The sequence below is a fragment of the Mytilus trossulus genome, chromosome 9 (genome assembly GCF_036588685.1).
Source record: "Mytilus trossulus isolate FHL-02 chromosome 9, PNRI_Mtr1.1.1.hap1, whole genome shotgun sequence".
NCBI lineage: Eukaryota > Metazoa > Mollusca > Bivalvia > Mytilida > Mytilidae > Mytilus > Mytilus trossulus.
In genome coordinates this window covers 39,612,314-39,639,351 of record NC_086381.1, presented here as the reverse complement: position 1 = coordinate 39,639,351, position 27,038 = coordinate 39,612,314, and the positions used below count along the sequence as shown (strand labels likewise).

Sequence of the window (27,038 nt, the reverse complement as noted above, 5' to 3'; positions counted from 1 at the left end):
GGACTTAGATTTTCTTCCAGTTAACATAACATACAGTCGGCAGTTTAAGTTTTCAAAACATTAATTAGATTCATTAACTATCCTAGATTTTTACCAAACTTGGACAGAAGCTTCTTACAATCAAAAGATAGTATCAAGAGGATTTTTTTTATTGATTTTTTCCTCATTTTTTGTTGAGCCTGCGATTTACAGCAAAAGTAGGCGAGACACTAGGTTCCGCGGAACCCTTACAAATTTTTTTTTTACACAAAAATACCAGAGCCTCTGGCTATACAAATTGTGTTTTTTATTAGCACATATTATACTAAAATATAGTGTTACTGTGCAGTTTAAAACTTATATTTAACTGTTAAAGTTTGCAACACAACAAAGTAAAAAATAATATTTTCAGATATACAATGTATAAAAAATACCCTGTTGTTTTCTTGGTGCTGGTACATTTCCCCTCTCTTAATGTTGCCTGACTAAACACCGGCTAAGATTATAATTTATCCACTTGCAGGATTGTGTAAATATTTTTTGTTCTAGAAATATTTTAACATACTTTTTGAAATTTTACAGAAATAAAGTCTCACCTGAAAATAAGACGCAGACCAAACAAGGGTATGTTGAGTATACATTACCGTTAACTGCATGATTCATTCTAAGTGGGTCTCATTGGGGTCTAAGCATTGTGCGGGATTGATGTTTTTTTGAAAGCCTGACACGTAAAAGTCAAATTATTGTGCCGTGAAAACAGGAAATGAAGTCTAGCAGGACAAGGGAAATTACAAAAAAAATTAGAAATGCCAACGTACATAGTGTAAGCGGGATACAAGATCTGACAAATGGTAAGCGGGATCTGGGATCAGAACCCCCTAATGTGACCCCCTTCTACATAATGAAAGCTGGGATCCTATGATGGTTATGAAAAATGAAGAAAACATGGTTCAATCAGATGTATATTCATGACTTAGTTTTGAGCCAGTACAGTTTATTTTCATTTGTTTATCAATAAACATGGGCTGTTTTTTTATTCAAACACTTTCCAAATAATAAACAAAAAAAAATGAAAAGAAGAAAGTATGTATACAATGATATAATATGTTTGTCCAATGAAATGTATTTAGAATTTATAGATAGTCATACATTGATAAGCATGAGTATAGTTATGGTCATATATATTTAATTTATGATGTTTTTAAATTTTTACAGAGAGGATTTTTTATCAGATAACTCCTCAGTCTTTGAGTACATGTAAGGAAAAACATAATGTCCCAATTTTGTTTTGTTAATGAAACATGGAAATAAAAATCTTACTTTTTTTGCATACTTGAAGAAGAATCTAGTAAAATTTTTACTACAAAATTCATTTATTATTTAGAATTGAATTAACTTGTTAAAAAAAATATTGGTTAACACCAGAATAGAATTAAATGTAAAATTATCACAGTTGTCATATAAATTTGTGTTTTATTTCTACTTTTAATTCTGCTACAATTCTGCAAAAAAAAAGTAACCGGTTGATATACATTTTCATTTTTACAGTTTTCACATTATGACTTAGTTTTGTAAAGAAAATATCACAATTGTTAAATAATTAATGAATGTCACTGATTAAGTTTTTGTTTAGAAAAAAGCTGATTGTGAATGACACATACAGCCTTGAGAATTTTTAATCTTATGTTGGACTTTTAGTTAAATTTCAAATGTTATTTTGCTCAGTTTTGCCATATTTTCTATGCATAAAATATGTTTAAATGATGTATGTTTTACATCTTAGGATAATTAATTGTAAAAGTAAATGACATTAGTACTGAAAATAAATTATATTTGGTCCACATGCGATCATTTTTGTTTCAATAGAAAATCTTAAATTATTGATGCTTTAAATGTGAAAATGGCAATAAAAAGTAATGACTCATAGCCAAGAACACGTAAGGGAGTGAAGGCAGTGTTAAAGGTAGTTGACCATGGAGCCTCATGTTCTTCCATTTTTTTTATATCATATTTTATGAAAAAAGTTACCAGTCGGCAAAGGCAGTAATACTTACATCAAAACTAATAATGTGAGATTTTAGTTTAGCTAGGGTACTAGTAGAATAGTTTCATAACTTTATTTCATTCCAATTTTATTTTTATTTTTCAGATTTAGAGCCGATGATTTAAAGGCTCAATCAGGTAATTTGTAGTTTCAGTTTGACAGCTTGAAAACAACATCTTACTTTAAATATTTTGAAAGCAAATATAGCTACAAACTAATGATATAAATTTTAATGGAACTTAGCAAATTAAATGTAGAAATGGCATTCATTTTTACGACTTATCTGTCAAAATAAAAAAAGTATATGTTTTGTTGTATATTTTAAAATGTCTAGTTTTACATAGCAAGCAAATGCTTTACTAAATTAAAATTTCAATTCTTAACAAGAGCTCATATTTCATTCTAAAACACTATATTTTAGTTTCCTTTTGATTCACACATAAGTTATTGCTTTTCTGTTATAAACCAATGAGCAGTTACTTTGCTATCTTAATTCATATTTATTCATCAATGACTTTTGATATATTGTTAGATACTTAATTTTACTTACATACACATTAGAGAACCCTTGTGGCATCTCTTTGAGGGGTACACAGATAGCCCCATTACAAAGCCCAATTTCTTAATGTTTTCCAGTATCCCAAATATTCCTCTTTGCTTCTCAACCCTATCACAGGACCTACATATTGTATTATTTTTTTTTGGTTCTCATCCTTAACATGCATTAAATATATGCCACTGGACATAAGTCAAACAATATTCAATCATACATTTTTTGAAAACAAAATACTTAAATGCAATTTGACATGATATGACAATACAAGTTTTTCATTTTCTAATATTTACACTGTTTATTTTTTATAGAGAAGAAACATGAGCCAATGTTTGTACATACAAATCATACACCACAGCCAGAAACACTGCAGACATGGAGTCCTTACAGAGCTGCTGACCAAGTAGCACTTATATCTATGCCTAATTCTATGGTAAGCAATATAGAAGTGTGATCAAGAAGCACTTTTTCCACACCAATTTCTTCTGTTAATCTATTTAAAAGTGTTACATTAATTAGCACTTTAATCCGTGCTAAGTTCTATGGTAAGTTCATAAAGAGTTGTAGATAGAGTTGCACTTAAATCCATGCCAATACTTTGTTAATTAAGTGCTCACAAAAATTCAGATCAAGAAGACATTTTACCAATGCAAGGCTTTATAGCTAGTCCAAATAGAGCTACAATCTTACAAGCAATAGTATCTTTGTTTAATTCTGCAAGTGACAGGTGCTTTTAACTTCAATCTGAATTGAATAGGTTTCTTGCAGTATGTTATGGTTTTCTGAGGGCATTATAGCTACCTCTACAAATAAAAACTTAATGCCGCAATATACCCAATGTACATCAGTTACATTAAAAATGTTTCAAACAAATTTGATCTGTTGGTTCTCTTATGTATGAATATTTATAAAGAAGTACATATATTATATTCTACCATTTCAAATACTGTAAATTCAGAAATTATTGCTTGCATTTATTATTGTGATTTTTCAAAAATAGAAAAATTTTAATTTTATTATTGTGATTTAGAAAAAAAAACTGCATACAGGTCTATATCGGTTTTCAGAATATAAGTTCTTATTATTGGGATACTCACCCAGTTTCATAATAAAAACAGCACAATAATTTACAGTAGTCTCTAGTATGTTGCCATAAATGATGAATTGTATGTCTTAAAATTTTTCAAAGAAAGTATTTAAAATTAAAATTAGTTGAACCTAATTATGATTATGTATTATTACAGCAAACATCATTAGGGAGAGATTTCAACAAGAAAAGTCCAGGAAAAAGACCGGTGGCAAATGTTAATTATAATGGTCCAACATTGGCCACAGAACCTCCAAAACCTATTCTTTTGAGGACTATGGATTTAGATAAAAGTGGAGGACCACATGAACATAGAAAATCTGGAAATTATGAACCAAATAGATCCACAATGCTGAATGACATTGGAGCAACTAAAAGCTCAAATTTATCTGGTCTTAAATCTAGTCATATTGGTTCAAAAGGACCTTCTCAGCAAAGTGTGGAAATGAAAAATCTAAATGGCAACGTGTCTCATTCTAAACCTCATAGACCTCACTCTAAAACATCAAAAGATATGGATGAGACAGATATTGTGACAACGAACCTTTCTCAAAGGGAAGCGCCTCCTGATCAAACAATTCAATCTATCCGTAATGAGCTACGCAGTATTGTTAATTCAAATAAAACACCTTCAAAGACGAGGCATTCCATGGCAGATATATCATAGTCAATATTGAAGTTTTATAATTTGTTATTATTTCTAGAGAGTTTGCTGAATACTGGGTTTAAATTTTTGCAATTTGGATTTTTGTTCAATTCAGTGTCTAAAATGTAATGGCTGAATGGACAGCAAAGGTAATTGATGCTTTTCAAAGTTGAAGTTTATGTTAATGCCATAGAAAAGACAATTTTTAACATAGCAGTTGCAAATTATATTCATACATTTCAAAAACGAAATTGAAGTGATTAGGTTGTCTCATTGACAATCATGCCATATTTTCTTATTTTTATGATTTAACTGCATTGCAGTTGCAAAATTATCTGATGTGTCAATCCATTCAAGGCATATGATGCCTTAAGGCATCACCTGGGTACCGCACTATGATGCCTGTATGATATTCCCTTGATCTAGATGAATATGGAATTTCTTTTTAATTCTTGAAGGGTCAGTAGAATCTAATTTAAATTTTTAATATTAACAGTTTCAGCAAACTCATATATATATATGTCAATGTTTAAAGCAATTGTTTTCATTTCTGCAGTAATTATGTTAAACATTGCATTGAAGTTATTTGGTAGCATTATTGAAATTACAAAAAAAAAGTTTTATGCAAAAAAAAATTTAAGTTCTGTTATCATTTTAATAGCCAATTATAGTATAAGTCAATTATGAAATTTGCATGTACCTCACATATTTGAATAAATGTTAAATCTCATGGTCACTTTAAAAAAACAGAAAACAAAAAAAGACTCATCTAATTTAACTGGAAACAGATTAGAAAATTCCAATATTTGATTGATATTTTAAAAAAGTTCTACATTTTTTAATTAGACTTACAAATTTATATTGCAATATAATTTTTTTACTCATAATTTCCTAAACTATAAATTCTATTAAAATTTGAATTTGTTTTAAACACATATCGATATAAGCTTATTATAATTGTATATTTTGTATCATAAATACATATCAAAATTATATTGAGTAGACAAATTGTACAATTGTAAATAATTTAACTAAAATAATTTATTTGTAAATATTGTTAATTATGCAAAACAGATGTTACCATCTACAGGCAATTTGTGGTTAATTTAAAAAGAAACTTTTTTATGTATGATATACACAATTTGAGATATGCAATTTCACAACTTTTATTTATTTTGTCCATGACTTCATTCTATACACATTAGAATCTTTCATCTTCATTGTTAAATCTATAAGTATGCTACACATTGGCTGTTACTGTCAAAAGTCCAGAACATATAGAGATGTTAAAATCAGTATGCTTGTTTTATAGACGGGTAGCCCCTTTTTACAAATAAGCTTTAGAATTTATTGGGAACTCATTTGATGGGTAATTTTGCTTTTTTAAGATTCAAAGATAAGATTTCCTTTTCACAACATCATCATTTACAAAACTTGATGTTGTATTCATTAATGAGTTGACAATTATATCCCTTGAAAGTGTATTTACTCCCCTTAACTGATATAAAGATTATCTCTGAATAAAATTTTGGTGTGTCTTAGTATTTTTGTGTATCAAATTGGCAGTTTTAAAAACTAAAGGACTGTGGGTAATAAAATTGTTCGTACCCCAAAATGAAAATAACATCACGTCATTGGTTGAATTTCCATTGTTTAGGATGTTTTTAACCAATCACATTGCTATAGTGTACGTTTTGAAATATTACCCAGAATACACTAGATTCTGAAACGGCTAATTACAAGACCATCTGATACAAAGTTATAAACCATGCCTTAATTATGTTAATCGTTTCTTTTATGTAATTCTGTAGTTGGTTTCATCAAATTTGATTAAAACTGTGATACATTAGTTGGTGAAAAGGGATTTGATATTAGTGCTATTTTATACACCAGTATTTTTATATTGTCACATATTTTCCCCATGACATTGATATTATATATCTTAACAATCCATATTATTAAACTTAACTGTATGTGTCCTGTATTTGGTTTTACTGTGTATTTACCATAATTTATTTTATTTTATTGTGTTACCTCCCATTAGCATTTTCAATACTGTTTTAATATGTATTCATCATCAGCCAAAATTCATTATTTTTCTTTCAAGGTTATTTTTTTACATGTTTTTCAGGCTAATTGAGGAGTTCACTAATTTCTATCGATATTGGGTTTGAAAACATTTTTTTTCTCTCTGTTATTTACCAGTCTATGTAGTTTAGTTATATTTTATTTGGCAATGTTATAAGCAATAAAACATACCTCTATTATTGTTATAGATCTGAGCTTTAATGAATTAGTATAGTTCTTGTCTTTTTTATAAATTCTGTCGATATTTGCACGATTTATTTCAATTGTTATCACGTTTCAAAATTATTGAACATGTACAAGATAATTATGTTAGACCTTTGTTATGAGGAAATCATAAATTTACAAGAGTTTACCATACTGTAAATTTAGAAATTAATGCGAAGTTTTTATTATTGCGTAAAATGCGACTGAGTTGTAAACGCAATAATTTAAATTCGCATTTTGAAATATTTTATATGAATTGAACAGGATTTTTATCAAAATCGTAAAAATTAAATCGCATTTAAGTCTAAAATGACAAAATCGCAATAATAAATGCACGCAATAATTTCTGAATTTACAGTATATAAAATTACTATTATATAAAACGAAAAAATGCCTTTAGTAATGAAGGCAATATTAATATTGTTAACTTTTTTCAAATCAGCTACTATTGTGTTTAATGTATTTTTTAAACAAGTCTTATTTTTTTATTAGGTCTGAAAGAATCATTCAAAGGTTTTTTGCAGTATGCTGGTCAAACCTGCATTTAATTTTTGTGTACAATGTCAGAAATTTTTAAAAGTTATCTCATGTGATTCCATTATGTCTCCTAGAGGAGAAATTTGTTGGTTGTTAAAATTGTTATACTGGATAGTAGATCTGTTATATTTCTATGTATTTGTTTATATCTCTTTATATAGTCAAATTTGTCTTTAGGTTCATCTGATATTATTTTGTTCTTATATTGTCAATAAATTATTTTTGTGACCATTTTATCACAATAAAATATTTGTAAATCAATCTTTGTTAAATTAAAGCTTAAGCATACTTATGGTAATAATCCACATTGATGGTATCTATTGCTAATGTGACAATTTTTGTAAATGGATAACCTAGCACCACCTATACAGTCAGTTTCACTTGATCTGACCTCATTTTATATAGATAAGTCAAGTGATTACATTTTATATAGATAAGTCAAGTAATTACATTTGAAATAAAGCTGTAGAATTGGTCAACAACATGTCACCTAAACAACATCAACATGTGGATAGTGTCACCTGACCATTTTTTGTCCAGCCTGCAACTTTTGTTGGAGAAAGCTCGCCATAGGGATAGTGATCCGGCAGCGGCGGCGTAAGCTAACTTTTTAAAAGCTTTATATTTTGAAAGGTGGAAGATCTGGATGCTTCATACTTTGTATATAGATGCCTCATGTTACGAAGTTTCTGTCAGTTACATGTCAAATGTCCTTGACCTCATTTTCATGGTTCAGTGACCACTTGAGAAAAAAGTTCAGATTTTTTGTAATGTTGAATTCTCTCTTATTATAAGTAATAGGATAATTATATTTGATACGTGCGTACCTTGCAAGGTCCTCATGCCCGTCAGACAGTTTTCACTTGACCTCAACCTCATTTCATGGATCAGTGAACAAGGTTAAGTTTTGGTAGTCAAATCCATATCTCAGATACTATAGGGCGAGCATATTCGGTGTATGGAAGGACTGTAAGGTGTACATGTCCAACTGGCAGGTATCATCTGACCTTGACCTCATTTTCATGGTTAAGTGATTATATTTAAGTTTTTGTGTTTTGGTCTGTTTTTCTCATACTTAATGCAACAGATATTCTATATTTGTTGTATGGAATGATTGTAAGGTGTACATGACTAGCGGGCAGATGTCATCTGACCTTGACCTCTTTCTCATGGTTGAGTGGTCAAAGTTAAGTTTTTGAGTTTTGGTCTTTGTATCTAATACTATATGACATAGGTCAACTATATTTGGTGTATGGAAATATTTTATGATCTTTATGTCAGTCCCACAGGTTTTATTTAACCTCGACCTCATTTTCATGGTCCATTGCTCAGTGTTAAGTTTTTGTGTTTTGGTCTATTTTTCTTAAACTATAAGTAATAGTTCAACTTTATTTGTTGTATGGAAGCATTGTTAGCTGATAATGTCTGACTGGCATGGTTCATCTGACCTTGACCTCATTTTCATGGTTCATTGGTAATAAAAGTGAATATTGCATTGTATATTGCATATAGCATTGATTTAAATTGATTCAACTACTATTCTGGACAAAGAAAGAACTCCAATTTTCAAAGAAGATTTCATTAAGCATTGGTTTTTGGTGATTCAACAACCATTCTGGACAAAGAAAGATAACTCTAATTTATTGTTTTGAAACTACAAAAATGCTTGTTTTTGGCCCTTTATTCCTAGACTGTTTGCCCAAAAACTCTTTAAATATATACCAACCTTCTACTTATGGTATTAAACATTGTGGTACAATTTCAGATCAATTGAAATACTTATACACAACCTATTGTAGTGACACTAGATAAATACTTGTTTTGGGCCCTTTGGGCCCCTTATTTCTAAAACTTGGGGACCTTAACCCTCAAAATAAATCCCAAGCTTCTTTATGTGGTTATCAACATTGTGTTAAATTTTTATAGATTTCTATTTACTTATACTAAAGTTATCTGTTAGAACTAAAATGTTTATCAAGTCAATTTCTATCTGCCCTGAAATTTTCAGCCAAATTGGACAACTGGTTGTTGGGTTGCTGCCCCTGAATTGGCAATTTTAAGGACATTTTGCCGTTTTTGGTTATTATCTTGAATATTATTATAGATAGAGATAAATTATAAACAGCAATAATGTTCAGCAAAATAAGATCTACAAATAAGTCATCATGACCAAAACGGTCAGATGACCCCTTAAAGAGTTATTACCCTTTATAGTCAATTTTTAACAATTTTGTAATTTTTGGTAAATTTCAACAAAATATTTTCCTCTGTTACTAATGGGCCAAGTTCATTATAGATAGACATAATTGTAAGCAGTAAGAATGTTCATTAAAGTAAGATCTACAAACACATCACCATCACCAAAACACAATTTTGTCATTAATCCATCCGTGTCCTTTGTTTAGTATGCACATAGACCAAGGTGAGCAACATAGGCTCTTAAGAGCCTCTAGTTTGGTAATGTTCTTAGAAGACATACTTGTTTGCTTGTTCTGATTTTAAACCCCTTTATACAATTTTTTCTTGCAATGCCCTAAACAGAGGTCTATAGTGTTTAAATCCCTCTTTCAGTTATCTTGATTTCTTAATGCTATATTAAATGCAAATAAGAGGTGATGACAATTCTAAACCCTTATATGAATAACCTATATCTACCATATGACCCCTCATTAGAGGAGTAGTGGATTACCAGTTCATCTTCAGTGGTTACTTTATTAATCCTAATAAGGTTATAAATTAAATCCTGCTTATGAAAGTTGCCTCAGATCATGATTAGCTATGACAATTTACCTGTCATAAGGTCTATGGTTTTTGTTAATCCGAAAAATTCTGTTGCAGAAAGCTCAACTTAAGGACAGTGATCCAGCAGTGGCATTAGCTAACCTCTTTCAAGCTTTATATTTCAGAAGGTAAAAACCTGGATTCTACATACTTTGTATATATATAGACCATTATGTTATAAAGTTACCATCTGCCAAATGTCCATTGTCCTTGACCTCATTTTCATGGTTCAGTGACTACTTGACAAAAAAGTTAGGATTTGTATTATTCTTAATTTCTCTTATTATGAGTAATAGGATAAATATATTTGGCATATGCTTATTAAAGTTGCATGGTCATCATGCCTGCCCTTCAGACTTTTCACTTGAACTCAACCTTATTTTTGTGGATCAGTGAATATAATGATTGTTAGGTGTAGTTTTCCAACTGGCATGTGTCATCTGACCTTAACCTCATTTTAACTGTAAATCAGTAAAAAGTTTATTATTGTGTTTTCATCTGTTCTCATATAGTATGCAATAGGTCAACTATAATTGGTGTGAAAATATTTAACAATGCACATGTCTGTCTAGCATGCTGACCGTGACCTCATTTTACATTTTACATTTCATTGCTCTATGCAAGGATTTGTATAGTAAGTCTTACTATACAAATCCTTGCTCTATGTTAAGTTTTATTTTGGAACTTTTTCAAATTCTTATAGCAATAGGTCAACTATATTGTGTATATGTCCGTCTGACAATTATCTGACCATGACCTCATTTTCATGGTTCAATTGTCAATCTCAAGTTTTCTTGGTTTAGTTTGTTTCTTAGATACTATTTGCAAAAGGTCAACTATGTTTAAATTAATTGTAAGGTGTTCATCCGACCTTGGCCTAATTTCATGGTTGATTGATCAATGCCAAGTTTTTCTGGCTAGGTTTGTTGCAAAGTGCAATAAGTCAATTATACTTAAAACATATTTGGTGTATGGAAGTAAGGTGAACATGCATTTCCAGTTTCGTTTATCTGACCTTAACTGCATTTTCTTGGATCATGTTAAATAGGTGTCATAGTTTATGTAAAACATTATATTCAGGACCTATAATCAAGTATCAACACATCCAAGGTTTATAGAAAAGAAGGTGCAACCTTTCAGCATGTGCACTCTGGTCTTCATTTACTGTGGCTCCTTCCAGCAATAAAAATTTTGATATATAGCAAAGTTCTGCGAGTGGTGTGAATACTTTATTTGGCCTTTTTAACTTTTTTGGATTCGAGCACCACTGATGAGTCTTTTGTAGACGAAACGCGCATCTGGCGTATATACTAAATTTAGTCCTGGTATCTATGATGAGTTTATTTACCAACAATTACCTTTCCAATTATTTCATAGAAAATTCCAGAAGCAAAATTCGCAATACATCCCACATATAGGTACAATTACAGTAATTCCCTGCCTTATATTCTTTCAACCAGATGCTTCGCAGGGCGTAGCTTTATACGACCGCAGAGGTTGAACCCTGAATGGTTGGGGCAAGTATGGACACAACATTCAAGCTGGATTCAGCTCTAAATTTGGATTGTGATTAAATAGTTGACACAGCATAGGTTTCTGACACAGAATGAATGTGTTCTAATGAACTTAACATTTTTGTTTTCTCTTAGAGCAATTCACTATGCTGTTCAATATTAATCCTCTCAAAAGAATGTTTGAAGACATTTTCTTTTTATTTATGAAATTTCAAATGATAAAAATTGAACCCAATATTTTAATCACATCCCCCTTTCCCTTATTCCAAAACTAATCTCAATTAAAATATTGTAATGGAGTTTGCAACAATAACTACTCATTTAAATACATCATAAAATATTAAGATGTAAAAAAAATGCTTGTTAACACTGAATGGTAAAGATTATTTAAATTTACCAGTTGGTAGTAAAAAGTGAATATACATTGTATATTGTATATAACAAAGATTTAAGTTGATTCTGGACAAAGAAAGATAACTCCAATTAAAAAGAATTCTTGCAATAAGATATTTCTTGCTTACTATTTTGGACAAAGAAAGATAACTCTAATTAAAAAAAAATTTGCTATTTCACAATATTGTGAAATTAGATATTTCTTGCCATTGCACAATACTGTGCAATTGAAAAGACTTGCTATTGCACAATACTTAATATAATAATTTTAGATCCTGATTTGGACCAACTTGAAAACTGGGCCCATAATCAAATATCTTAGTACATGTTTAGATTCAGCATATCAAAGAGGCCCAGGAATTTAATTTTTGTTAAAATCAAACTTAGTTTAATGTTGGACCCTTTGGACCTTAATGTAGGCCAATTTGAAAACGGGACCAAAAATGAAGAATCTACATACACAGTTAGATTTGGCATATCAAAGAACCCCATTTATTCAATTTTTGATGAAATCAAAAAAGTTTAATTTTGGACCCAGATTTGGACCAACTTGAAAACTGGGCCAATAATCAAGAATCTAAGTACATTTTTAGATTCAACATATCAAAGAACCCAACCGATTCATTTTTTGTCAAAATCAAACTAAGTTTAATTTTGGACCCTTTGGACCTTAATGTAGACCAATTTGAAAACATGACCAAAAGTTAAGAATCTACATACACAGTTAGATCACCCTGTATAACCCCGATACAGACGAAACCGGACGTTGACGCGTTCGAGTCGAGCACACCGTATAGCACTGAGTTCAGACAGTAAGGAATTCATACTTTTAAAGACAATCCAATATCTATTCTTCGTATATTTTGCACCAATATATTCTTTGCCATAATACTCATGAGTTACTAAAAGGTTTTTCAAAAATGTGACATTTTTTTTATACAAACATCAAAAAACGCACGAAGATATCAATGATAAAACGTGCTTGGTATTTTTAAACATTCAAAACTTTATGTTTCTCGTACCTCATAGTTTTTAAAACATACATTTTTGGAAACTTCATAGTATAAATCAACAAACTTATAAAGATCGTTTGTTTATGTTGTATCTAGAAACAAAAAAATACACGTTTTAAAATGTCTCTATTTTCATGTTGTGTACGCTTCGTTGTCATTACACCTTTTTATACTGTACGCTTCGTTGACAAAATATTGCGTTTGTCAATGAATTTTGCATGTATTAGATTATGCTTTGATATGATTATAACCAATATGCATGTTTGAAAATAATAATTTACCATCATAACATGCAGACAGCAACCCATAATGTCAGTTGTATTGTCGAAAAACACCTGGAGGAAATTTTTACATTTAAAAAAATCCTCATGTATACAAAAGTGTGAATTGGTAGGAAAATACAATAACTCAACAGATGCAACTATGACAAAGCATACAGATACACACGTCCGATTTCTAATTTCATAGTATATTTGAAAGTGTTTACCATACAACAGTCAATGTACGGTTAAGGGGTGGGTTGGGTGCCCGCTAACATGTTTAATCCCGCCATATTCTGTATGTGACTGTCCAAAGCCAGGAGCCTGTCATTCAGTGGTTGTATATATTTTTTTGTTCACACTTTTGTGCCAAAATTGAGCCGTTAGTTTTCTCGTATGCATATTTGTTGTTTCGGTGTGCTTAATAGCGGTGTGGGCTTTTTCATTGTTAAAGGCCGTACGATGACCTATAGTTGTTCATTTTTGTTTCGTTTGGTCGCTTGCGAAGAGCTGTTTCAATACCGCATCTTCTATTTGATATAGAAAGTAATCAAATATAATCAATGGATTATAGGTTAAGCCTTTTGGCCTGAATCTCAGAGGCGGGTCCAATGGGGTCATAGATTACCATAGAGTTACATTAAGGCTCAAGAATAGGTGTATGCAAGGAACATGTAACTGATAGCCATCAATAGTAATACAGTTACTTTAATGTGAAGATATAAAGATGAAGAGACAACACTCAATATTAACTGGTTTGCTTTCTTTAATTATGTTTTTGTGTTTGTTTAATTTTTATGGTATAAAGATTATGCTTAAATTCCTCGAACATTACAGTCTTTCTACTGTGGTGCAAAAATCTAAATGATTGGTCAGGTCATTCTGGTTATTATAAACACCTTTAAAGTCTATACTCACCCATATGCATTTCATTCAAATTTTGATTTATTTCACAGAAGACCACAGGGACCATATTTATATTCCCCAGTTACCCTTGGCGTCATTGGTAAATTATGGGTTAGCGAAGCATCAATCACCAACTTAACCTTAGACATTTGCTGTGTTTCTTAATTCTTTACTGTTGGTACTTAACAATATATGGACCCTTTTATTTGTTTATGACACGCGTACGTAATGGCTGATTGTTGGTTGCTTAACGACCACTTGCAAATATGCCATGCATGTTTAGGATAAGCACAAAGTAGCAACACATACATGTAAGTCCTGTGAGGAGACCCTCCGGAATAACGTCAGGGACGTTTGGATTGCCACTGGATAAAATGATGTATATTTTATAGGGACACTAATGGTGCCTTTCAACAGGCTATTTATAGACCTCTCTTGAAGTTTTTGCAGGGGTTCGTACTGTGTAGTTAGCGTGGTACTCTCTTTACACGAGACATTGGATTTTATATTCCCATTCGGACAAGACGTGACTGTGTACTGTTACGTCCCACACAACTAAATGGGTGGCCAACTTCAGTCAGTTTTTACTGCCGATCGGAAAAAGACCAAAGTGATCATAACTTATAGCATATCTCCCAGTCACCCTTCACCAAATTCTTTCATAAATAAAAAAAAAACAATTGGCCGCAATATAGAAAGTTTTGCTCTACCTGTTAAATCAAAACATCACTTAACATTATTACAATTTATGCACACTTATGAGAACTCATAATACCGTACATCCTCTCGATACTGTTCATATTTGGCATTGCACAAGTTCGTGCGTTTTATTACGTCTTTACCTAAAAGCGTACGATATACTGATTAACACACTTTGGATACACGATTTACTTATTAGTTGTAATTCGCTTTGAAATAACTATCAGTTACTACAATTACTCCTTTGTCGATATTTTATGTATATGGTTTTTGTGCCTTGTACCGACATTTTGAGTTTAGCCAATTTCAACTGAACTTTTTTATCATGTTGTGCTGTTACACCAGTGTTCTATGTTAAGGAGAGGGTTGGGGGCTCACATGTTTAAACCTGCCGCACACTTTGTTTTGTCGGTCCAACGTCAGAATCCTGCAGTACATGGGTTATATAGATCTGTCATTTCATAAGTTATTAACCGTTAGTTTAATCGGTTTTTTTTTTCATATTTTTTTTCATATCGGGGCCTTTTTTAGGCGGCAGTATGGTATAGGTTTTCCTCATTGTTAAATGTTGTACATTGGCCTATAATAGTTTATACGCCAACTTCATTTAAACTTTGATGGACAGTTGTCTCACTGGCCATCACATCACATCTACAAAGCTCCGCATGTAAAAAAAAAGTAATAAAAAAATTAAAGCAGTTGGAATGCCATCTATGGCATTCAGCAAATTAAGTTCAACGAGCTCCTTCATGTATGTCTGCTTTCGTCTAGGCGAATTTGGACCAACATCGGCATTTGGAAGAGCCTCAAATTGTGAAAAGGAAGTCATTAAAGTTTTAATGACTGTTCTATACTTTTTGAAACTTTCTTTTCTCTGGAATATATTTATTAACTGTTCATTTCATCTGGAAAAACATTGAAAGTCTCAATTTTCAATAGAAACATTCCAAGCAGATGTACGCGAGTTACATATTTCAATTTTGGCTTTGTATGACAGATATTTTTAGGCAACTACTTTGACTAAGTTAACAGATAAACATTTACAATAAAATATAGAAAAAGGGTCGCCGACACCATCTCAAAAACCTTGACAAGAAAGTGTTTGTCACGGTTTTTGTCAACGAACTGTACAGTGATTATTTCAAAACGCACAACGAACGCGACACATTTGGTGGAACGAACAATACAGTCAGAGAAAATTTATTTTGTATGATATTGCGTTTATTCTAAGTTATAGGGCACATTTGAAGGCACGTATTAATTCAATGTATAGTTATTTAGTATTGCTTAAGGTATTAATACTCAAAGGTGTATGCACAAAAAGATATTCAGCATTGTTTACATCGTAAACCGTATGAAATTGCACCATGTCTGTGCGTTTTGCATCTAGCAGTCAAACGTTTTATACAATATCTAAAACTTACAACAACTGTATAATTGAATAAAGATACTAACATGCTCATTGACATATTTATATAGACTCAAATAAGTTCTAGAGAGGCATTCAAAGTTATTGTCATCCCAAATGTTGTCCTGATTATCGCTTCGAACGCGTCAACGTCCGGATTCATTTGTATCGGGGTTATACGGGGTGTAGATTCAGCATATCAAAGAACCGCAATTATTCAATTTTGATGAAATCAAACAAAGTTTAATTTTGGACCCTTTGGGCCCCTTTTTCCTAAACTGTTGGGACCAAAACTCCCAAAATCAATACCAACCTTCCTTTTATGGTCATTAACCTTGTGTTTAAATTTCATAGATTTCTATTTACTTATACTAACGTTATGGTGCGAAAACCAAGAAAAATGCTTATTTGGGTCCCCTTTTTGGCCCCAAATTCCTAAACTGTTTGGACCTAAACTCCCAAAATCAATACCAATCTTCCTTTTGTGGTCATAAACATTATGTTTAAATTTCATTGATTTCTATTTACTTAACTAAAGTTATTGTGCGAAAAACAAAGAATAATGCTTATTTGGGCCCCTAATTCCTAAACTGTTGAAACCAAAACTCCCAAAAACAATCCCAACCTTTCTTTAGTGGTCATCAACCTTGTGTCAAAATTTCATAGATTTCTATTAACTTAAACTAAAGTTATAGTGCGAAAACCAAGAAAATGCTTATTTGGACCCTTTTTGGCCCCTAATTCCTAAAATGTTGGGACCAAATCTCCCAAAATCAATACCAACCTTCCTTTTATGGTCATAAACCTTGTGTTAAAATTTCATAGATTTCTATTCACTTTTACTAACGACGACGACGCAAACGTGATAGCAATATACGATGAAAATTTTTTCAAAATTTGCGGTCGTATAAAAAGGGAAAGTTTGAAAACTCTTTTGTTGGTGACACCTTCACCATTGTTGGCTTAAGGATGTTTCTTTTGATTAGGACTCTCATTGTATTCATCCTGTATATATAATCATGATAATAGGCCAGGTGAACCCTGCCAGACATATATACACCCTGTAGTTATTCCAATCCAAACATCCAAGATAGAAGACATAAAACCAATAATAACATGAAGGTCAGAAGAAATATGTTCACTTAGTCACTCCTTATCTTGCATATATAGTAGCTCCATTGCTTCGTGTACCCAAGAAATGGACCACAACACAAAAACATTTATATATATACAAATGTATTTAACATGAAAATGAGGTCCTGGTCAGATGAAACCTGCCAGATAAATAAGTAACTATACCCTCATTCCATATACCAAATACAGTAGTAGTAGACCTGTTGCTTAGAGTATGAGATACTTCATCTTTATAAGTATCCAGAAAATGATTGAAGTTGATGTAAGGTTTTCTGATGCACATGTAACCTTGCAAGGATCTCATACATTTGTTTACCAAATATAGGTATAATAGTAAATACTACTTTAATTAAAGCGAGTGTTTGACACAACCAAAATTTAACAAAAATTTCAAGATGTCACTGAACCTTCAACTATGAAAATGAGGTCAATAACAAAGATCATAACCAGCTGATCATAACACAAGGCATCTGCATACATTTGTACATGTCATGATTATATGAAGCGTCCAGATTGTCTACCATCTGAAATATAATTCATATCACAATGAGATTAAACCGTAGCATTTTCCAAATTTTATAACCAAGTAATGTGTTTAAACCACAACCAGAAATGCATTATTCATGTTTTTTTTATTGTTGTTAACTTTTTTTGGTGGATAGGCTTTATTAAACCAACAAAATTGTTGTACTGGACAGATTTATTTTTGGACTAAAATCATGATTTCTTTCCTAATCATAAAAGTTTCATAGTTCAGTAACTTTAAATCCAATAAACATCCATCCATTTTACATCTTCAGCTTAGTTCTCCTCCAATGTCTTCGCTTAGCATTGTATCTGAAATACAAATAACATATAAATGAATTATACTATCAATCTAAATTTTCTTTCTACTACATGTAAGAAAAGAAAACTATTTTTCCGAACCCTATAGACTGATGTAAATATGAATGTTTACAATTTATTTATTTTTTTATGAAGAAAATTAAGAATGATTACATAGTACACAGAGGCCCAACTACAATGTATGCACTTGCACTTTTCTATGCTTCAGTGGACTGTGAAATTGGAGTGAACTCGGATTTGGCATTAAAATTAGATAGATCATATGGTAGGGAACGTGTGTATTAAGTTTCATGTTGATTGGACTTCATCTTCATCAAAAACTACCATGACCAATACTTTTAACCTGAAGCAGGACAGATGACGGAGGAATGAACCACACAGACCAGCAACATAATGCCCATAAATGGAGCATAAAATTATGAAAGTGGACGAAATAGAGTAACCCTAATCACATGCACAATGTGACATGTTCATGTCCATATTACATGATTTATGAACCTAACAAAATATATGGATTTGCACCTGCAGCCCCAGACTTGTAAATTTTACATTGACTCAGACTAGCGAAAAATTTCAAAATGTTATATCCATAAATAGGGACAAGTTGATTTTACAGACTAGTAGATGAATTTTATTTTAGTGCAGACTGCAGCCCCCACCCCCCACCACCCCATTTTTTTTTTTTTATATTTTCATGTTTTCAAGCATGTTCCTATTCTACAATGTATGTTCAAATTATAAGTGTCTTGTGACATAATTATTAGAATCAACACCAAAATCGAAATAAATAGGGAATGTGTCCAAGGACACAAATGATGCCCCGCTTGCATATCATAACATCATAAAGGAAAATAACTGAAGAATAGCAAAAAAAATGACACTACCCAAGTTTGTACTTGATATGAGTTTTGTGGTAATAAGTATTGTGTATTAGTTTCAATTGTCTATATAACACTTGGTTGGGGCAAACTTAATGTTAGAGAACAGAAACAAAGAATTCAGCAATTTTTCCACATGTACATGTAAAGGGGCAAAACTCTAGCACATTTAAAGTGACACCATCAGAATTTAACCTAGATCTTTATTTTGTGGTAAAAAGCCTAATGAGAATTGAATACTACAAGTTTCTTAACATTTGGTTGAGGCTTGCTTAAGTTAGAAAACAGAAAGGCAAAATTCATCAATTTTCTTTTTATTTTCAAAGATACATAACTTGACGCCACCAAAATTCAAACTCAATCAGTGTTTTGTGGTAATAAGCATTGTGTGCAAGTTTCATAATATTTGAGGCAAACTATAGTAATTATAGAACTGATACCCAAATTTGGTACAAACAGATGGACAAGGGTAGAACTTAAGGCCACCTATGCTACAGTGGGCGTATAAAAATCCAACACAGATATAAGACTTTTGATTTCTAGGCAAGTACAATGTACATAATGACATTACCACAGTCATCAGAAATGATAGCAAATAGTACTATATTTGTTATTCTTTACCAAATGTTTGCATTAACCTTGATCATCTGTCTGTTCTGTTCAAACAAAAATTATTTTTTTTTAATACCAAATAAGATGACTATATTTGATCACCAGCTTAACAGTGATGTGTGTAATGTGCAAGCTCTTATTAAAACGCTCAGACAACTACTACCAGTATTCCAATACTTAGAATTACAAGTAATTGTACGCTTAGCACAACAATGAATGCATTCATATTTTCCCCTTATTTCAATTATGTATTGATAGAAATTGAGTTGATAGGATATGCAGTGTGAAAATAGTTACCTAATTGTGTTGCCAGTTTTCATTCTAACCCATTGTGGCACTGGTCTGTTTTGTTTCTGTTTTTTTGCCAATTTCATTTTGGTCCTGAAGGATTTGTGTGCACCCTGGAAATATAAATGCATATTACAAAACAAATAAATTATAATTCCACAGTTTTTGTTATTCGTAAGGAATTGTCAAGTAAAGCCATTGCAACATGAATGTACACATGTGTATAGACCGAACTGTGCACCTATTTAAGTTCATTAAGCATTCTTCATGATTGTCATTATGCAAGATATACTATAACTCTAGAACTACATGTATGTTTATTCAGTTGGTACTTACACAATGTAATAACAATTCCCTAATGAGAGCCGTCTGATTAAACAATCATTAGAATTTAATTTGCAGAATATTAAGAATATTTCATGCAGATTACAATCATTTTACTTTAACCACTCACTAAACATTGGAAGGAAGTGACATGATACCCCAACAAATATGAATGATGTTCTCAACAACCATGGCCAGTTTTTGACAGAAATGCACCCAACTTGAAAATGTTTTTTTTTCAACATTTGTCACGTTTGTAGTGAATACATGTAACTAAATTGTTTGATATGGACAATAGAATCTCACAACATGTGATTAAAATGTTACTGTTTTGTGAAATTTATTATTCAGATGTACATGTAGAAGAAGATGTTTATTTTTACTACCTCTTGCAGATTTGGGAAAAAAAATATAATCTCAAAATCAAAATGTTTTAATTATAAAAGTTGACACACATACATTTACATGTAAAATGCACTAGCACAAGTATTGTGACGGGACTGCTTCCCTTTGAACTCAGTCGGGTTAACTAATTGCCTTGTAACATAGAGGTCCCGGGTTCAAGTCCCAGTTGATACAAAGTTGATTTTGAAAGAATGATCATGTTTGTCGCCCAGTTACAGTATAACACGTGACTTGATTATATCTACTCTAGCCAGCAATGCCAATGCCTAAAAACTTTTCCTAGTGGCAGCAGCAAATCTGTCATTACTTCTGATGAGGGGGGGAGCAGGGATAGGGATAGGAGGGGTCCTGATCCGGAAATCCCAGGCTTAAGTCCTCAACTTTAAAAAATTGAAATCACAAAATTCTAAAAAGAATCCCTTTACTCGAAAGGGTCAATCCTGAAACCCTGAGCTTAAAAACACCCGATCCCTGATTTAGATAAAGGTCCTATCCCCCCTCTTTGATGTACATGTTTCAAATTTTTGAATCAGTACATGCCGTATAGGGAGCTATATATGTCATTTTCTGTGTCATTCTGGTCTCATCTGCCCAGTAGTTTCAAAAGTTCTCATTGGCAATCATACATTTACCACATCTTCTTAGTTGAATAGTTCTTTTATGTATGTTACTCACGATAACGTCCATAGTTCTTTTATGTATGTACCTCACGATTACGTCCAAGAATGTAAAATTATTCATTTCAAGGCAAAAATCAGCAAATGAAAACTTACACTGACAAGAGAACCTTATAATATTAAATTCTTGCATTATATAAACATAATAATTTAACAAGCTATAAAAAAACAACAGCAATATTCAATTTGAAGTGAATTTCTAAATAAAGAATATTGTCACACAAATTATTCAGGATTAAAATTAGAAATTTAGTTTATTGAGGAGTCACAACACAACAGCCAAACTTCACTAATGAAAGAATTAATAAAAATCAGAACAGAGACCCTCATAAACGAAGTCACCCAAAATGGCAAAATTGGTGTAAAAAATAAACTTGTTTACATTCAGAGCATAGAACTTAGGAAAGGTATAATGCTCTACAAAGTTTTGTTCAAAGAAAATTTCCGAGAGTTAAAGGTGATCAAGGTTTTTTTCAGAAAATATCGTCTTTAATTTACATTACAATACTCGCACCTAGAGCGACAGAGGAAGACATGATTTTATATGCGCTCAAAAATCGTATAAACTGGTTCTAAACAGAATCATCGACAGAACATCGCTTTCAATCTTGATTATTCAATGTTAATTTTAATGCATTAAAGCCATTTTAGTTTGATTAAATGTTCAATTTGTGGCTAAAATTGTAAGTTAAATTTCGTACCATGATGATTGTGGGGACACAAGAATTGAAAGGAAGTTGCAGAGTTACGTCCCTTACAGTCGAGTGCCAACTTAGGTATTTCGACACAAATTCACGTTCGTCCCAACCTCAATCATGTTCTTTTTGTTCAATCACCATTTAGTCTGACTACCATGCATGCATCGCTTTTTAAGGATAATTGGATATTGTTAGATAGTACGAGTGGTTTAGTAATATTCTACTGTTGGAACATTTAATAAAATTACTGTGACAAATTATCCACAGGATAACATATCACAGAAATAAACCGTTACACTAACGCGTTTTAGGGCTTTATTTGTTTTTGATATTGATTTCTTACGGTATTTTTTTTAAAACATTTCTGCATAATATCACATTTTTTAACTTCTTCTTGTAATTTATATTGTATATAGGTATAAGAAGATGTGGTATGAGGGCCAATAATACAACTCCCCACCAAGTCACCGTCAATTTGTCAGTTAAGTAAACCATTATAGGTCATAGTACTAGGGCCGTAACTATCCTCTTTTAATGGTGAGTCAAAATATTTTCGCCGACTGTAGCGGTGCGACAAAAATTTGGCGAGGGGCCCCCATGCAGAATCTCTGAGAAAAATAACGCAAAATCGTGCATTCAGAGCGTTTCTGAAATTGAAACATAAATCATGAATATTAAGCTTTTTTATTTTCGACAATATTCTGGTCTCAAATCAAAAACATAGATTTATAGTAATTTAAGACTGTTACGTTTGAGGGACAACATTAAAATATCGATATGTAGGATAAAGCAAAAATTGTAATAATTATCATAATCATTAAAACCGGAGCTGTCTGTATGTTCTTGCCTTGTATTGTGCTTTGGTGATTATTTTTTATGACTAGATTTAGTATAGTGACAGTGCAGTATTATAATTTAAGTACTAGTACTGCTTAAGTCGACACAAGGGACCATCTTTACCTTGTTTTACGATATTAATGATTTTTTTTTTCTTTCTCGAAGTCCGTCTAGCAACTATCAAGATTAAGGAAGATGGGGTGTCTAAATTATAATCCATAGAATTTCTTAACAATTTGACAAAATGTAGTTTATACTGCTTGTTTAAAAACATTAATAAAAAGAATGGGTAACCGGACTTATTTTCACACTACAGGTTGTGCAAAATTGTCAAATTTTGTATAGATTATGTATGGAAAACCCAATTTCGGGTCATAAAACGAAAACTACACCATAGAATTTTGAGATAAAATACGAGAAGATAGCTCCAATGGTATTCTTTCAGATAAGAAGAAGAAAAAATGGGGTCACCGGACTCTTTTTCTTTCTACATAATAAAATGGGTGAATTCCTAACACATTCTATTGTAAAAGTAACACAATCTGAATTATCAGCCCTTGCATTTGAGTTGTCTCCCCTTATTTGGCAAAGTTGGAAAAAATGAATCAAACAAAAGTGTTTGATTTGTGGTAAAATTCAACCAGAAATATGATAACACATGACATATTCTATATTATTGAAAAATCTTACTCATGATTTACCTACTAATGTCAAAATTTGCACATTTTAACAAAAATCTAGACCTTGTTTTCTAGTATTTCAAAATCCAAAATGGAGGAAGACACCCTATCTACCTTAAGAACAGGAATAACAACTTTGACCATTGATCATTTTTATTTTGTCTTTGCATTGACTTTGTGTGCGATTATGTACCCTGTCCGGTGCACGTTTACTCCATATTACTGTATTTTCTTTTAAAGGTGTTGAACACGATTTAATGCAAGTTTACCGTGGCCCCTTCAATATAAAAGATCATATGCAATTATACACTGTTGTTTTTTTTCTTCAAATTATATGATATCGAGAAATGCGCGACCTTACTTTAATTTACTTCATGTCAGCTATCTACTTTTTAAATTGTTATTTGGATGGAGAGTTGTCTCATTGGCACTCACACCACATCTTCCTATGTCTATTATCTACAAACAAAACCTAGTTTTGCAATCTTTTTAATGTCTGGACATCGGTGGACATGCAACATTGCCAAACCACACGTTTACAAATTAAAATCAACACTCAGACTATAGTCATAAATTAGGACAATAAATGTACAAAAGAAAAACCCTGGAACAAGAATTACAAACAATAGACCATCAACTCTGAAAACTAAATGTAAAATAGAATATAGATCACGAAAAACATGCAGGGGCGACACCAGAGAGCAGGGGCGGATGCAGGAATTTTCGAAAGGGGGGGGGGGGGGGGGTGCTTACCCAGGGCAAAAGGGGGGGGGGTGCAAAACATATGTCCCGATACAAATGCATTGATCGGCAAAAATAAAGGGGGGGGTGCGCACCCCCGGAACCCCCCCCTCTGGATCCGCCACTGAGAGAGTGAAGAGAACTTGCTACCTGCAAGACACTTTCCGTGATAACAATTTCATATGAAGACAATCTTTTGTTTCATGTTTCTTTTTTTTAAATTTCTAACATGAGGCATTTGCCTCATTTGCCTCAATGTAGTTATATACGGCCCTGAGTTGTTATTTACTGTACCGGGTCTTTAACACGGAGCCTAACCTTGGCTCACACTGAACAGCATATATTTACGCTTCAATGTATGTTTTGATTGTGTAGCTTTTTTGTTTGACATATCACCATGCATGTGCAGCGGTCGCTTATAATATTAAGACCGGCAAAATAGGAAAACTCTATATATAAATCGCTATTTTGCCGGAGCGGGTAAAATAGCCCCTATGAGGCTAATTTGCCACTGCCTTCTGAAGTATATATTGTTTCGAGAAATTCAACTTTGTATAACTATTAAGTCTCAGGTTTACATTCCTTAATTAGTTTGTAATATGTACGTAATTTTTTTTTGGTCTTCACCTGATCATGAAACATGATGAGAAAAAATGTTTTTATATCTTTCTTGTCATCTTTTTTCAATTGCAGATATGAGTTTTACTTCTGGCAGTGTTCCTTTATTATTCTAGCTATATAGACATTGTGAAAACAAATTAATTTTTAGAAACTAAAACAAAATAATTGTTAAAGGCTATGTACCGTGGAACGCTAGTTACTCTTCGATTGATTAATATGATAGTTTTGATTTTTTAAAAAAAAAGGGTCTTTATACAAATATAACCGCAGTATTTAAGAGTCTGCCAAATAACAAATGTATGTGTTCTTTGATATGCTGATTCTAGCAATGCCCAAGTTTACGTTGGATATTGGACCATAATAGGTAATTGTCCAATTTCATTTTTTCCAATTCTTTAGCCACATTTATTTTGTGTCACACACACCTTTGCTGTATCAAATTTTCAGTCATAATCCAAATTCCGAGCTGTTTTAAGCTCAAATGTTAAGGCAATACTTGCTTAACTGTTCAGGGTTGACCTCTGAAGGAAAATGTGGTTTGCTGTCTCTCTATAACAGCCTCTTATCATAGCTCGTTCTTATGTTGTACACCACTGTTCCAGGTTAGTGGAGGGTTGGAATCCCGCTGCCCGGCATATCCTGTCCAATGCCAGGGGCCTATACTTCAGTGGTTGTCGTTTGTTGATGTGTTACATGTTTGTTTTTCGTTCATGTTCATTTGTTGTACATACTTTAGGCTGAACATTAGTTTTCTCGTTTGACTCGTTGCTTTACATTAGTCATTAAAAAATATCGGGGCCTGGGTTTTATAACTGGCTATGCGGTATGCATGGGATTACCTTATTTTTAAAGGCATCACGGTGACCTATATACTTTTAAATTTCTGTTTCATTTTGGTCCCTTGTGGAGATTTGTCACCGGCTTTCTTTAAAGATAACGAAAAATAGATATGACAGACATGAATCAACGACAACGTTTGAGCGGTTGAATCACTAAGCTACAGGCTCCTGACTTAATTCTGACTTGGGACAGGCACATAAAGAATATGACTGAGCAACGTTACTCCGTGAGTTTGAAACGGCGAACTCAACCCCCCGCCCCTCCCCTTAAAAAAAACCAGCAACAGCAACAACAACAACAACACAAAACACAAAAAAAGTCTGGAGCAGTGCTGCATGCCTTCTGTAACATGTCATTCAGTAGATCAAAGCCCCCCCTCTTCATCAAAGGTAACCATTTATAAAGATTTTCTTTAGCCTGAATATTCTCTCCTTTAATATTTTCCCAACAAAACCATCCAAACAATACATACTTGATTAAGTTAGGTATATAATCTTAACATAAATTAATGCATAATTAATATTTTTTGAAATACCAGACATAATAGAATCATAATATCCTCTAATTTGACCTCACGGAATAAGCCTTTGAAACACAATTTGTACTTACATAATTAACAAGACATGTGCCACAGGAGGAGAAGGATTTCAAGCGGTAATTCCGGTGGTCCCGGGCTGAGGAAATGCAACCCTCGTGTTTTTGCTGGGGTTTTAATTTGTCTGCGTGCTTAGTATAGAATTTTTTTAGGTTGTCAAACAATTTATTTGGTTTTCTGTTGGTAAATTTTCTGCCGGTCCTATTTGCCATGGCATGCCAGTTTGTCTTTGACCTTTGATATAGTTTCAACCATGAATTAACTTTTTATACCAATAGATGGAAAGTCCCTGTGACAATATACCTTTGAGGCCATTCGCTCTTTCATCAACTTGAGTCCACATATTTCAATTAGTTAATAACACATTAACATATTTTCTCGTTTGAATTGTTCAGTTTATATTTGCCATTTCGAGGCATTTTTTAGTTGACTATGTAGGTATGGGCTTTGCTCATTGTTGAAGGCCATACGGCGACCGGCTTTTATTGCCGCTGACCAATAGTTGTTAATTTCTCAGTATGCCATACTAGTGGTCTCTAGCTTGTGAAGAGGTGTCTCAAGTTGGCAATCATACCGCATCGTACTTTTTTTTTATATTATTAATCTCGGATACAGATTCTTTATGACGTTTCAATTTGGTCATATTAAATTAGATAACTTATTTTAGATTAAGAGTTAGACAATTAAAAATATGTTCCAAAATTCGCGCGTGATAAAAGAATAGTACCGAGGAGGAACGACTGGTGGCAA

The 27,038-nt window shown here is 32.3% G+C and overlaps 1 protein-coding gene across 3 annotated transcripts in view; it reads left to right on the top strand.

Moving 5' to 3' along the window:
- LOC134682899 (mucin-2-like) overlaps positions 1 to 7,399 on the top strand; it is a 32,483-nt gene extending 25,084 nt beyond the window's left edge. For all 3 annotated transcript variants that reach the window (XM_063541809.1, XM_063541808.1, XM_063541806.1), the window contains 4 exons: positions 562 to 603; positions 2,129 to 2,160; positions 2,888 to 3,009; positions 3,821 to 7,399. In XM_063541809.1, the coding sequence (XP_063397879.1) occupies positions 562 to 603; positions 2,129 to 2,160; positions 2,888 to 3,009; positions 3,821 to 4,330 (706 nt within the window). In that variant the 3' untranslated portion in view covers positions 4,331 to 7,399. The remainder of the gene's footprint in view (positions 1 to 561; positions 604 to 2,128; positions 2,161 to 2,887; positions 3,010 to 3,820) is intronic.
- The last annotated feature ends 19,639 nt before the right edge of the window (positions 7,400 to 27,038 follow it).